This window comes from Natator depressus, chromosome 9 (assembly GCF_965152275.1).
Source record: "Natator depressus isolate rNatDep1 chromosome 9, rNatDep2.hap1, whole genome shotgun sequence".
NCBI lineage: Eukaryota > Metazoa > Chordata > Testudines > Cheloniidae > Natator > Natator depressus.
The window spans coordinates 89,782,823-89,798,423 of record NC_134242.1 but is presented as its reverse complement, the minus strand read 5'-3'; the positions used below and the strand labels follow the sequence as shown (position 1 = coordinate 89,798,423).

At 41.4% G+C, this 15,601-nt stretch overlaps 1 protein-coding gene across 2 annotated transcripts in view; it reads right to left on the bottom strand.

Moving 5' to 3' along the window:
• The window catches only part of RNF128 (ring finger protein 128), a 64,579-nt gene that overhangs the window by 13,315 nt on the left and 35,663 nt on the right, over positions 1 to 15,601 (bottom strand). For both annotated transcript variants that reach the window (XM_074962600.1, XM_074962599.1), the window contains exon 2: positions 8,618 to 8,865. In XM_074962600.1, coding sequence (XP_074818701.1) covers positions 8,618 to 8,865 — 248 coding nt within the window. The remainder of the gene's footprint in view (positions 1 to 8,617; positions 8,866 to 15,601) is intronic.

Sequence of the window (15,601 nt, the reverse complement as noted above, 5' to 3'; positions counted from 1 at the left end):
AACAGCATATATCCAGTTTATAGTTCTCTAAATCATGACAACTGAAGAAAAGACTATGTAAAATTCACACCAGCATCTAATTCACATGGTTCATGTCAGGGTAGGCACATTACATGAGTTTTGATTGGCTTTTAGTCATTTTAAAACAAAACATTTTGCATTTGTCTAAGCAATAATGTTTGTTAAACTCACAAACTACACTGACAGAGTCAACTCTAACATCAACATTAACAGGAACAGTGGGCATATGTAGGGAGCTAAACCACTGAGTAATGACCATGTTCTCGAGAGTTCCTGCTTAGGAACTTGCATCTAGATTCTGTGCCTCCATTTTCCTGCCTGGATCTCCAGCTCTGAGCCCTGCCTCTGGATGCTTCACCGCTAGGTGCAGTAGTTTCAGTGCTCCCATTAAGATAGACCCTGCCCATGGACTGTTGATCAACCAGAGAAAGATACCAGAGAAAGAAGCGGTTTAGAGGCTTAATCTGGAAACAAGTTGATAAAAACAGCCACACATGTTCAGACAATTCGTAGTTTAGACCTGGTATCAATGTCAAAGTTTCCAGCTTAGACCTGGTATCAATGCCATAATTCCTAAACAGTAGTTCATCGGCAGACTTTAAATTTAGAAACTCCACAGTCCCTTACTCTGACAATAGTCAAAAATATTTCCAATTGTGCTGTCAGCTGTGCACAATGAAGCTGCACCAGCGCTGAGAGCTGCACCACTGAATTACTTCAGACACCCCTTCCCACTGAGCTAGTTTACCTTCTAGCGTAGACATTTTTCTAAGGAGTGTCCACTTCTGACCAAGCTTCAGTATACATTCTCTCTGCTAAGATCCTGTAGGACAGACACACCTGCTGTACCCTGGTTCTTTCATAAGAACGGCCATATTGGGTCAGACGAAAGGTCCATCTAGCCCAGTATCTGGTCTTCTGACAGTGACCAATGCGAAATGCCTCAGAGGGAATGAACAGAACAGGTAATCACCAAGTGATCCATCCCATCACCCATTCCCAGCTTCTGGCAAACAGAGGCTAGGGACCTGGCTAATAGCCACGGATGGATCTATCCTCCATGAACTTAGGGCTCAAAAAAGAATTAGATGTTATAGACTTGGCCATCACAATATCCTCTGGCAAGGAGTTCCACAGGTTGACTGTACGTTTGTGAAAAAATATTTCCTTTTGTTTGTTTTAAACCTGCTGCCCTGTTGTAATTATTTAGGAGTTTGTGAAAGAGCAGGAAATAGTCTAGAAATTGTTCTGTTACACAAGAGTCCTGAACTTCCGTAGCCTTTGGAGAACCAGAGTTGTGTCACTGTCTGCAGTTACAGTATTTGAGTTTGAAATGAAGTCTGCCTCACATACAGCCTTGAAGTTTTCATTCTGTCATTAGAGGCAGTGCAAGTAGAACTACCTAAGATTAAGACTGCCCAAGGTTTTCCATTGTGAGTTCCTTCTTTTAACTGTATAACTTCGTCACCAAGCTTAAAATGGTGTGAGAACTTACAGCCCACACACCAAGAGTCTGCTTCAGGCTGATTTTTGAAAATTTCAGGAAGAACTATTCAGCCATTTCTTAGAATAACGTTAGGGCAAAACATTTTTCCCTACGTTAAATTAACAGCATTTTGTTAAGCAGCTCCTGTAACTCCATGCTTGGAAAAGGGACTTGAAATTTCATATTGTGGCTGCCCTGAAGTCAGGGCCTTTTGCTTTTTCTTTGAAAGAGTAAGTTATGGGCCACACATTGAGCAATGAAGATAAAATACTGAATAGTTGCTCATTCAGGGAGTACCGCCTATTCTATACAATGATGGAGGCAGTGGTTGTGTGGAAGAGCATGCAGTCATGTATTTCAAGGCTGCATCATAGTGCAGATACAAGGCGGTTAAATTAAGGTTGCACAGGCAACCTTAAAGCTGTTTTCCTAACTTCAGTGCTTGCCTAATTTTTTTTTTTAAAGGTATTTTTATGTGAAAATTTAATTTAAGATAAAGCTTATGAACAAGTTTTAAGGGCTTAAATTGACTGTCAAGCTTCAGCAAAAAGTATTTTCATGAAGGTAAATGAATTTTTACCTGGGGTGGGAGAGAACAAGAAGGAGCCAGAGACAGGATGAGTCTGTCCTGGCTTCCATCCACGTTTTGACAATTCAGAGTTAAGAATATGCCACAGTCTGCAAGACTATGGATTTGCCATTGCCTGGTCTAAACAGGAGTCAGACCCAGGTGGAAGGAAGAGGGGGAGGAGACAGAGCGGCTTTTTATTTCTGTCCCTCCATTCTGGAAGGTAGCACTGATGCTGTCAAGTTCCTTTCCCTGCTCTTCCTCTGAGAGGATCACCACCACTGCTTGGAGATGAAGGAGTTTCAAATAGGTCTGACACTCCTTATGTTCCTCCTATAATCCAAGACAGACATCTGCATGACACACCGAGCTCCACTACCCTGAGGCGCAGAGATTTAATTATTGTTCCCATGAACTTGAGCATTGCCCTGATGCAGGTCACCTTGCTTCCTGAATCACATTAAGTGGGTCACTTTGAGGCATTATGTAATTTGTATGACGGCATTTAAGTTTAAACTTTGAACCAATTATGGTGAACTAAGTACTATCACTAGTTATTTCCGGGTGCCAGTAAACTAAATTAGAATGGACTAGATTTTGAAAATGTTAATGTCCCACACTGGTCAGCATCCTGCTAATTAGTACTGGGACTTCCCTCATGGGTCTTATGTTTCATTCTATTTGCCTTTGACAGATTAATTTACTATTATTTCATACAATTTTAAGTGTAAGCAGCCCTCTTCAATTGTTGGAAGTGGTAACATCCAGAAATGCCATCCTTGCTTATTATAAGCCTTAAGGATTTGCTGATCAGGCAGATTATTCCTTCTGCACACTCACTGGGCCCGATTCTCATTTACATTTAAGACCCCTTTACTCTGTCAGAGTGCTGTAGAGTCTCCTTGGCATAAATGAGACTCAAATCCTCTCTTAAAAGTCTATTTCTCCAGTTTTCAGTAACAGAAGTTGTCAAGTTTTATTTTTAAAGGTAGCCTTTTAACGTCTCTCCCCCCCCCCCCCCCCCGCATTAACTATAAACCTCTTGAAAGAACAGTAAAGGACTCTGCAGGGTGAGTGAATCATGTGGTTCACGAGAGATTGCAATGTCTTTTTCTCGTCTTTTCTTTGCTATCCAGCTTTCTACAGTCACTTAGTTTATCTGCTTATTCTGTTAAACTGGTGTATTTACTTGCATAAGAGTAAAGATTGCAGCGAGACAAAGATGGACCTCTGCTACTGCACAGAAGAAAGAAAGAAAAAGAATCGGACCTCTCTCTAAACATTAAGGTTAGCATATATACCATTAAGATATCAGTTTGCAACAACTAGGTTCCTGTTTAGATTTAAATAAACTACACAGCTGAAGTCAGTAAACAGAACCTCTCTTTTTTCACGTTTTATTACAAACTTGCAAGATGGACCTGAAGGCATTTTTAGACTGTCATTTAATAAATACTGATTCACTGGGCAGACAGCCAAACCCAGCTTTTCCACCAAGGGATGTTCTGATAACTAAGTACTATAAAACGGGTTCTGTGGTGGATAGAAAACAGAAGTCAAGATCAGAGTGTGGGGAAAGAGCAGAGGCCAGCAGGAGACCAGTTCCAGAGAACTACAATTATATGAAGAGTATTAAGAATAATCTAACCAAGTAGTCAAAAATCATCATCAGATAAATAATGAAACAGTTTATTAAACCGACTACTCAAATAAGTTCATGGGTACTTCCCTGCTAGGTCAGTTTGGATAAGTCTATGCTAACTTAAAATTATATCCTTTGCCATTTGCTTGGGGGAACTCCTCAATGTTTCAAGGTTTGAAAGCACACTTGCTTAGCACAAGATGTTAGAATGCCTTCATTCATCCGTCCAATATACAAATTCATTCCAGTTCTTAAAGACCTTCTCTCGAACCCTTGCATAAAATTCAGCTTTTCTGCTTAAGCAGATATTGGAATAAAGACTAGAGTCCAGCAAGAAGGTAGATCTAATGGTGCAACAATATTGAAGGCAAAGACTGTTTACCATCTTCAAAATGACTAGGAGCTGCTATTTGAAGTTGGTATACGAAACTGTCTTTCCAGTAATCAAAAATCTTCCATTTTAGTTTGGGAGTTATTGACCACTACTGGGAAAGCTGAAGTTTGGAATATTTAATGATCATCACAAAACTGACTCAATCTCCAAAACACATGTTCACCTAGAGTATTGAACAGTTCCTACCATAGCTTGTATAAAGAAAAGCCATGACATTTCCAAGGCTGAGTCCAGTGAATAATGTAAGTCAAAGTTTTGGAAGTGTTTAAAGATCATTGCTAGAACTCCACATTCAGTAAGCAAGTTTTTATTTGTACTGTTCAGCTAATGTTTAGTGTTTTCAAGAGCTAATAAAAACTTAAACAAAACTAACCCCATTCCTGGATTTTGTATTTACATCGTAAAGCCATTCAGCAAGAACATTCTTGGGCACACACCAAACAATAATAAACGAGGGTTGTTTTGGGTTTTGGTTTTCTTTTTAAAAAACATGCTTTGCCAGCCTATGTTCATTGAACAGAGATCTGCCTCATGATACCACTTTTGTAGCTAACCACTAGTTATGCTAAAGCTTCAAGTAGTCATGATTTGGGAGGAAAAAAAGAATACGTTTAACTGCCCCTCTGGGTTTTGGCATTTTTACAAGATAATTTACCCTTTGCTGGCATATAGTAGAGAAATGACAATCTGAAATCTCTAGATTTGAAGGTAAGTTCAGCTCCTTATATTGAACAGATCAGTTGAAGCTACCTTACAAGTGACATGCCGGTTCCTCCCAATGCTAATTTTCAGCTTGAATCTAAATTAGCTGTACATGATTTGTGCCGGTTTGTAGAAAGAGTAAGCATTACTTATGTAATTCAGCTGCCAAACTGAATAAAAATAATGAAAATAAAAATCATAGTTAAAAAGCTAGAATGCAATTTAAGAAATGTGAAGCCACACATTCTAAAGAATTGGTCAGATCCCAGTAGAATACAATACAGTAAGGAATCCATCTGACCATGTATGACATCCAACAGGTAGAAACTTGTTCAATGTTCGAATTCAGTAACTTCAAAGGATGCATATAATAGCTTCAGAGTATTCCCCTACAGCTCCCTCACCTTGCTTTCAACATCTATCTTTTAAAAGGGCTTGATAATGGAGAGATTTACAGATGGCATACAAGGGCTAAAGAATTCAACTAAAAGCAAGTTTATTCCCCAGAGGCTATTGTGAAGGCCAAAAGCATAACTGGGTTCAAAAACAACTTAGATAAGTTCATGGAGGATACGTCCATCAATGGTTATTAGCTAAGCTGGTCGGGGACACAACCCCATGCTCTGGGTGTGCATGGACCTTTGACTGCCAGAAGCTGGGACAGGATGACAGGGATGGATCATCAAGTGATTGCCCTGTTCCGTTCATTTCCTTTGAAACATCAGGCATCGCCTACTGTTTGAAGACAAGATACTGGCCGGCTCAGATGTAACACTGGTCTGAAACAGTATGGCCACTCTTATGTTCTTATGTAAAAGATTAAGACAAATGTCTGGTCTGAGTAAAACTAACAGGTGGTCTAGCACCTTTCACAGATGTTGTGCCTGAACCCTATCTGCTATTTCCAGCCAGTGCCTCATGGAAGCAGTATATTCCCTGACATTCCCTATAGACATGAGGCTTGGAGGTACTCTATTAGAATTAATATCCATAAGTAAAGAGCTCAAACTTACAAACAAGAGGTTCTCAAAATATATACTGAAAACTTAATTGAGCTAAAATTCTACAGTAATCATGCTATAACTGATGTTCAGCTGTCCTGGCTAGATTCACAAGAAACATTTTTATGCCCATCTCTCTAACCTTATAGCCTACCAGGAATGGAGATCATAATGTAGGTTAACTGGAGTTGGGCTACATTCCTAGTGAGTCAGTTTACCCACTCACTAGGTTTACAAGTTATGACTATGTTTGCTACTACAGTGACACAGTTATGACATTCTCAGGTTTCTTTTTTGAATTTTGAGCTATGGCAGTTTGTTTCAAGCAGTCCAGTTCATGGACTGGATGAACAAGCGTACTTAAGGGATTAGGTGGGAGGGTTATCAGAGAAATCATCTGAGATGAAGGGCAGGTTGTTTTATCAATCACAAGTATCCAAGCACCAAATCTGTGATTTGCTCTGAGACAATCAGAAAGCCACCTCGTACTTTGAGTGTCTCTTTACTGCATTATGGGTTGGGGGAGGAAACTGTTCATCAGATCCTCTTTTCAAAGCTCCAGAAGACTAGGGCTTTGCCGGAAGCCCTGGAAAGAAATCTGGAGAGAGAGAGAGCAAAGTCACCAGAGAGGATCACATGTTCTGGTAGGCTCCTGAATGATACAATAAGGACCATATAGAAATGGCTGTTCATATTTGGGACACTCAGCCCTTCTGCCCACTAGTGACTACAGCCATTGGCCTAAGCTTTCCATGGGGAGAAGAAACGATAGGATTAGATTCTCATACCAAATTAAGGCCCATCATAGATTTGTCCCCAAGATTTTAGGAGCTCTTTGTGACTACACTATCAACTGTAATGCAGTCAAACTGGAGACATAATTTGTATTAATTATATTAGCTGATCATAAATTACCGCATAGTTGATAAAGAGTTACTAATTAGTCAACAAGTTTCCATGTAAATCCCTGCTGGGGCTTTAAAATCTAAGATTACAGTTTTATATGTCAATATCACACCAGTGCTGCTTTTGACACCAGAAGTTGAAATTCAGTAATTTCCTCTGTTGAGGAGTGTCTTATTAATGTTCAGTTTCTAAAGCAATTTTCTTCTCTGCTAAAAATCCTAAAATAGCAAACTCCTGTGTGCACCTGGCTTTGAAGACTCTTGAATGTCTCTAGAGTTGTGTCTTTTACCACAAAACTAGGAGACAGGAAATGCTAATAGCCAAAAGTTTTATCACCTGATCTATCATTATTATTAGGTCACAGCTCTAGGGATAATGTTTATTATAGCTGCTGTACGAAACAAACAGTTGGAGCAGATGTTTTGTTAAGTGTTCCAGATAATCAAAATTGGCTTTTTGTAATTCCTTGGGAGGAGAGTTTTGGGAATAGAATATCTGGCATTTTAAAGACACACAACATCCTCAGACTGGGAAGTCCCACCTAAGGAAGCACAAAAGTGACCTTAAGCAATGCATTTAAAATAACTTCTGCATTTGTCCATTCAGTGTTTTATAATCCTCTCCAAGGAGCACTGTAGAACTTGCAAGACTAAGCTTTTAGAGAAAAAGAATGTTTTCTGCTGTTTCAAGTGTCACTATATATTCTGGCACATCCCTGGAGCAGTAGTAAGAACTTTTACTTAAAGCCGCGGTGAACTTACTAGAGTAGACCATTACTAGTATGCACTAGTGATGGGGGAGGCTCATTACAAGTTACCGGTTTTGCAAACAAACGAACACAAACATACACATCAATTGTACTTTGCTCCTTTATAGCACACATTTAGTACAAGCTTCATGAAGTATTCTGTAGTGTCATTTTGCAGAGTAACTATTGCATCTACTACTAAATCTGAGGTAGGGAAAAGCTATAGTTTTTGTGCAAGTTGGAAAGCTTCTGCTGTATACCTAAGCTTCACAGTAACACCACAAGAACAACTGGAAAACACATGCATTACATCTATGAATTTTAATATGAATGTTCAATTGCTTCCAGTGGCGAGAAAACTGATGCCTATTAACATCCTATTAACAGTTCATGAACTAAGTAACTTTATTCTATTTTTCCACAACTGAAGCAGATGACAGTTGGTTTTATGTTCACTGGGAAGCCGACCTATTAGAACTAGAAGCTTTTGATACACTGGGGTCTGTATTATAATAGCATATTAGGTGATCATGGGTTAAAATAAATACATCAACAAAAGACTGAGCCTTCCACTACTTGCATGAATTCAGACAGCTTATCGGGAGTATGGAATTCTATAAAAAACCCAAGTCTCAAAATTTCACTAACGTTTGAAGGGAAGGGAACCAGCACTGGTTCAGCTGGAGAGGTCAACGATAGCATAACCAACTGGGAAAAAACAATAGTGTCGTGCCCCCAGGTCTGGAAATCACTGCTACCAAGTTTCATGTTAACTGCAATAGGCCCATTATGAAGAGGGAGCTTTGTTTCTGTGAAAGTAACATAGAAAGCTATCACAATGCATAGCTTCCAAGGGTATGTCTGCACTGCAGTGTAAGCCCAAAACTCCCCCTTCCATCTACACGTCTGTTGGGCTTGGACCCAGGCCCTAAGACCCCACAAGCGTGGACAGTTCAAGCCCAAATAAAGCCAGGACCCAGGGTTCAAGCCTTATTTTGCATGACAGATGTAGCCCCAGAATTCCCTAGGCCAGTGGAAAGATGCAGTGGAAAGACCCTGCAGGTAGAGCTACGACCACCATCATCTCCCAAAACAATATGCAATGTACAACATAAATAAGCAAGTGCCAAATATATGGGAGAAACTAACCTCTCTCCTGTTCTGAGCTCTTACAACCCTGAATCTTCGAGCAGAATAAAAAATGAAGTAGCCCACAGTTGCTGCTGTGACAATGAAAAACGACACTGAGACAAAAAAGATTGAATAGTGATTCATCCAGGGTGCATGCTTTTTCCCTACTTCAATAACCATAGTCACTTGAAAGCCCTTCTCAATCCGGCGTACAATGTCCAGGCCTTTCAGATTGCTGATCATAATTGCAACAATGTCTCCTGCCCCTGTAAAGAGAAGAGGAAGCTGTTTTCAGTTTCAAATGATTATATAGCGGAAAGAAAAGGAGTACTTGTGGCACCTTAGAGACTAACCAATTTATTAGTGATTGAGTCAATTATTTCAACAGTGGTTTTTACGTTGCTTTAGCTCAGATACTAAAAAGAGTAGAATGGCAGTCTCCAGTTGAACATTTCTACACTTGAACTGTTAGCTAGCAGTTGTTTAGTGTTACATTTTAAACTTTATCTTCATAAATAGTGTTATAAACATACAGCTAAGGGTAGCATAAAATTCCTCCTTTACCTGTAAGGAGTTAAAAAGCTCAAATAACCTGGTTGGCACCTGACCAAATGGACCAATAAGGGAAGAAGATCCTTTTAAATTTGTGGGGGGAGGTTTTGTTTGTGTTCTTTGTTGTTCTCTCCGGGACAGAAAAAGACCAGGGCAGGAAAAACACATCTCCTAAAACCCGACCTAAAATAAGCATCTAAGATTACAAATTGTAAGTACTAGCAAGGAAATGCATTAAATTATCTTTTGTTTTAGCTTGTAAATTTTCCCTATGCTAAGAGGGAGGTTTATTCCTGTTTTTTGTAACTTTAAAGTTTTGCCTAGAGGGGAATCCTCTGTTTTAAATCTTCTTACCCTGTAAAATTACCTTCCATCCTGATTTTACAGAGGTGCTTCTTTTACTTTTTTCTTTATTATGAAGTTCTCTTTTTAAGAATCTGATTGGTTTTTAGTGCCCTAAAAGCCCAAGGGTCTGGTCTGTGCTCACCTTGTTTACTTATTTGGTTGGGATATTATTCTCAAGCCTCCCCAGGAAAGGGGGGGAAGGGGTTTGGGGGGATATTTTGGGGAAACAGGAACTCCAAGTGGTCCTTTTCCTGAATCTTTGTCTAACTCACTTGGTGGTGGCAGCAACACCATTCAAGGACAAGGAAAAATTTGTGCCTTGGGAAAGTTTTTAACCTAAGCTGGTAAAAATAAGCTTAGGGGGTCTTTCATGTGGGTCCCCATATCTGTACCCTAAAGTTCAGAGTGGGGAAGGAACACTAAATAGGTTAGCGTTTCAAGATATCCACTTGTTACCCACAAACTAGGTAAACAAGTCATTTCAAATAATCATTACATAAGGCACCTTTCGGACATGGAATGTTTAAATTACTGTTATACACCTGGAGCAACGCTGTGTACTACGGAAGGGTACATTTTGATATGTTCCTTGGAACCACATCAGTACGAAATCTTGGTTTACATCCCAGGGAGTCACTATGATAGCTACCTATTTCTGAAGGACTAAAGTTTGTATTTGTATGTATGAATGTACGTATATAGTGGTTTAAAAGCTCTATCATGAACACGGTATTTCATAAAGTACCATTCTAAGAGCTTGTTGATTTCCTTGTTCTGATGCTGCTTTTCTTACACCGCTTTCCTAAATTTGGCAATCCTACTGAACATGATTTATTCAGACACAAAATCTGTTAAACAAAAGAAAGTCTTGGATTCTATATTTTAAACAGGAAATTTAGCATGAAGTATGTGACTCCACCCAGGTCTCCTCTGAAAGATAACTGTTGCTATTGGTTTCCAAGTTTGCCTCAATGGCTACGTCTACACTATGAACTATGGTGTGACTCCCCCACTGGTATATACAGACCGGTGCTAGCTCTTATCGAGCTAGCGAGAATATAAACAGCACAGGTATCGGCAGCACGGGTAGCGGCAGTGGAGGCATGTAGAGTACAGACCCCCAGGAAACCAGTGGGTATGTGCTTGGCATGCCTCTGTTGCTGCTACCCATGCTACCACGGCTACACTGCTATTCAAACTCTCAGTAGCTTGATGAGAGCTAGCACCGGTATGTGCACACCAGCAGAGGAATCACATGCCTAGGTCACAGTGTAGATGTAGCCAGTGACTACCATATCAAGTGTTTGCAATTTACAAGTAACAAGACATGTAGAAGGATCAGTGTTGCAGAATCAACCTGGAATTTTAATGTCAGGCTGTGCTTCCTAGTTTACCCATCACAACAAGTCAATTAACATGCGTTTCTGATGTAATGGCTGAAGTTCCTTTTTTACAAGTCTGGTTAGTAGGTATGAGCCAGAACAGAATCTCCTTCACTGCAAGTGACCAGGAATGCCAAGAACAGCCAGAAGTACCTGAATGGTTGTCTAAGTGTCCACAGCTTTTTTATAATGTAAATGAACTCCTAAAAGGAGGAGTGAAGCAAATGTGGGACAAGCAGCAAATCACCTTAACTTTACCCAGCTCAATCAGTCCTCCCCTCCACACCATGAATAAATCCAGGTAAAAACTACTTTAAACATCAGCTAGAAAAGAGACTCATGGCAGAGCTATGTTGGTTCTGCAGTGCTATTAAACATTTGTGTCAGTAAAGTAAGTAGATATGACTCAGAATGTCCTCATGGAGCAGGAGTGGTTAAGGTGCCATATTTAGTTAGTCTTCTGATCACACACTTTTATTACAGTTGTAGGAGCCTACCATTTAATGAACCTCACCCAAACTTTGATGATTCTCATTTTCTTATGATAGAAATTTAATAAAAGGAGCTTTCTTGGTAGTCAAGCCACTCTCTGCACTACAACTGATATACTGCTTTTGTTCCAAACTACTAAATATATTCAGCATTAAGTCTATCTAGCACAGGGGTCGGCAACCTTTCAGAAGTGGTGTGCCAAGTCTTCATTTATGCACTTTAATTTAAGGTTTCGCCTCCCAGTAATATATTTTAATGTTTTTTAGAAAGTCTCTCTAGAAGTCTATATATTTAGCCTATAACTAAACTATTGTCGTATGTAAAGCAAACAAGGTTTTCAAAATGTTTAAGAAGCTTCATTTAAAATTAAATTAAAAAGCTGATCTTACGCCGCCGGCCCACTCAGCCCGCTGCCAGTCTGGGGTTCCGTCCGCCAGCTCCTGCCAGCCAGGGTCCCAGCTGCCAGCCCTGTTCAGCCTGCTGCTGGTCTGGGATCCCAGCCCTGCCACACAGAGTGGGTACCTACCTTCTCCCTGGTTCTAGCCCATTCTCTTCTTCTCTCTCTGCACTCAGCTGAGGGTGGGAGTGCACTGAGCACAGGGTTGGGGGTGAAGGAGCAGGCTGGGGGTTGGGGTGTAGGGTCTGGCCAGGAGCTAGAACGAGGGAGGGGGCTCAGGGTTGGGGCAGGAGGTTTGGGTGTGGAGTGCTTACCTGGGCAGCTCCCATTTGGTGTGAGGGGTTCAGGAGCTCCCATTTGGTGCTCAGGGCGGGGTGGGAATGTGGAGGGTGCAAGAGTCAGGGCATGGGGGCTGGGTATGTGTGAGGGGTGCAGGAGTCAGGGTTGGGGTCGTGCAGGGGTCAGGGCAGGGGGCTGGGTGTGTGTGAGGGGGGTGCAGGGGTTAGGGCAGGGAGCTGGGTGTGTGGGCTAGGGTCCTGGGGTTGCTCCCAACCCCCTGCCCAGAACGGCTCATGGCAGGGGGCTGGAGGGGATATGCCATGATTCCACCCCCCTTCCCCAAGGCCCCGTCCCCACCTCTTCTCCGCCTCCTCCCCTGAGCAGCGCGTACACTGCAGCTCCACTTCTCCCCCTCCCTTGCAAGGGCCATCAGCTGATCAGTGGCAGGGAGGGAGAGGAGGAGGGGCAGGAACCCAGCATACTGGGGGAAGAGGCAGGGAAGGAGGAGCTTGCCTGCCCTGCAGCAGCAGCCGGAAGGAACAAGCTTCTTCACCCTGCCCCCCGGGGGACAGAGAAGAGTGGGCTGGGGCGGGCAGGATTTTTAATGGCACGCTGCTGCCTGCTGGGGTCCTGGCCTGGGTTCGGCAGCCAGCTGAGTGGGGCCGGCGGCTAGGACCCAGCAGGCAGCAGCGTGTCATTAAAAATTGGCTCGCATACTGTCTTTGGCATGTGTGCCATAGGCTGCCGACCACTGATCTAGCATCTCCCATGTGGCTAAACTGATATTTTATTCAAAAAATGTTCTATGATGAGAACTATGCACCATGGTTGGTTACATATTAAGTCACCCCAAACTGACTCAGTGTCTAACATACCGCGAGTTTTAATTAAGTGTTACAAGTAGATACAGTGATTAAGTACAGGTCAAGTCCCTCACAAAAAAAGATAAAGATCGCTGCTTTCATAAGTTCAGCTACAGAGAGAACGAGTAATAACAGGCTATGCCAAAAACAAATCAAGTCAGAAAGCTGTTCGGAGTTAGTTTTGATCCTTATTTGCCTTAGTCTCACATGGTTTGATAGAGATATCCCATAGGGGAGGATCTATTAACCAGGATTCTCTATATCCTAGACAAAAGGAGAGGATAAAAATTGATAAAGTACAGGTAGGAACCGAAGAGAAACAGTTGAACGGGGACTCTTTTTCATTTAATTACATTACATGAAGGCACACAACCAAAAAGTGACATTTTATAAGTGCTGTATACAAATGTTAGAAGTCGAAATACCAAGATGGGCGAATCTGAGTGCCTGATATTAAATGAGGATACTGACATAACAGCCATGACAGAAACTTGATGGAATGATGACAATCAATGGGACACATAACAGGGTACACAATATATAGGAATGACAGAATAGGTTGTGCTGGTGGGGGAGTAGCACTATATATGAAACAAAACAGAGTCTAATATAGTAAAAATGTTAAATCAAACTCTACCATAGAATCTCTATGGACAAATGCTATGCTTGAATAATAAGAATAGAGCAGTAGGAATACACTACTGACCACCTGACCAGGATGGTGATTGTGAAATGCTCAGGGAAATTAGAGAGGCTATAAAAATAGAAAACTCCATAGTAATGGGGGATTTCAACTATCCCCATATTGACTGGGTACATGTAATCTCAGGACAGAATGCAGAAATAAAAGTTCCCATCAATAAAAGACACCATTAATAACTGCTTCTTGGAACAGCTAGTCCTGAAACCTACAAGGGGAGAGGCAATTCTTGATTTAGTCTTAAGTGGAGCATGTGATCTGGTCCAAGAAGTGAAAACAGCTGAACCGCTCAGTTATAGTAACCGTAATATAATTAAATTTAACATCCTTGGGGCTGGGAGGGTATGCGAATATCAAAGAAGATGACCATAGTAGCATTAAACTTCAGAAAGGGGACCTACACAAAAATGAGGAAGCTAATTAAATGGAAATTAAAAGGAACACTCACAAGAGTGAAATGCCTGCCAGCTGCATGGAAACTTTTAAAAAACATCCTAAGAGGCTCAAATTAAATGTATATCCCAAATTAAAATGAACTGTAAGAGGACCAAAAAATGCCACCATGGCTAAACAGAGTAAAAGCAGCAAAAAGGCATCCTTTAAAAATTGGAAGTAAAATTTGACTAAGGAAAATAGAAAAGAGCATAAACTCTGGCAAGTAAAGTATAATTAGGCAGGCCAAAAAAGAATCTGAAAAGCAGCTAGCAAAAAACTCAAACTAACAGCAAATTATTTTTTTAAGTACATCAAAAGCAGGAAGCCTGCAAAACAATCAGTGTGGCCTCTGGACAATCGAGGTGCTTAGGGAACACTCAAGGAAGACAAGGTCATTATAGAGAAGCTAAATGAATTCTTTGCATTGGTTTTCCTGAAGAAAATGTGATGGCCTCACATGAACCACTATTTTTTAGGTGACAAATCTGAGGGACTGTCCCAGGTTGAGGTGTCAATACAGGAGGTTTTGGAATAAATTGATTTACACTTACCAATTGAAGGAGGGAGTTTGGGCATGGGAGGGGGCTTGGGGCTGGGCATTGGGACATGAGAGGAAGTGCAGGATGCCAGATCCAGGCAGTGCTCTGCAAGCAGCGACATGTCCCTGCTGCTCCTAGGTAGAGGGATGGCCAGGTGCTTCTGCACACTGCTTTCACCCCCAGGCGTCACCCCCACAGCTCCCACTGGCCCTGGTGCCTGGCCAATGGGAGCTGTGGAGCCAATGCTCGGGCCAGGGGCAGTGCATGGAGCCCCTGTGGCAGTGCACTGAGCCCCCATAGCCATTCTTCCTCCTAGGAGCAGCAGGGACATGTTGCCACTTGCAGGGAGCGACCCGAGGTGAGCGCTGCCTGGATCCGGAACCCCGAAATGCTGGTTTCTAGAGCTTTCCAACTGGTAAAGTGCTTGATAACACAGCTTTTTCTGTATGTTGTTATCCTGTTTAAACTTCACCCAGTCTTGCTTTTGTAATGACTATCCCTTTGAGATACTTTCTGCTTTGCTAGGCATATTTTCCCTCGAGAGAAAAGACGGAGTTGCTATAGCCGTGTACTTTCCATGCTGAAGTTTCTATGCTGAAGTTTTGCCACACTCTCTGCAGGCTTCTACAGGTTGAATCCAGCACATTTCCACTTCCAGACTGTGCACCCAATTTAACAGCAGGAAACAAGTCTTTCTTGTTCTCCTCATAACTGAAAAGCTTCATGTGTGTCTAACATCTTCTTTACATGATTGTACATAGTTAAAAATCAAGTTTGTTGTTGCACTTTCAGGTCTATTCCTTTCGCTGTAGGATGCTGAAATAAGATCTAATTACCACCATTTAGCTCTCAAACAGTGTTCCTATAACATTAATCTTTCTGCATTCATTCATATGGATAACTTCAGTACATTATGTAACACAATTCTATGGAGCTTCATGACAAGTATTAGAAAAATTTAACTCCCAGAGAATTGTCATAGAGATAAATGTTTCCCTAATGACTTGAAAAGTCAATA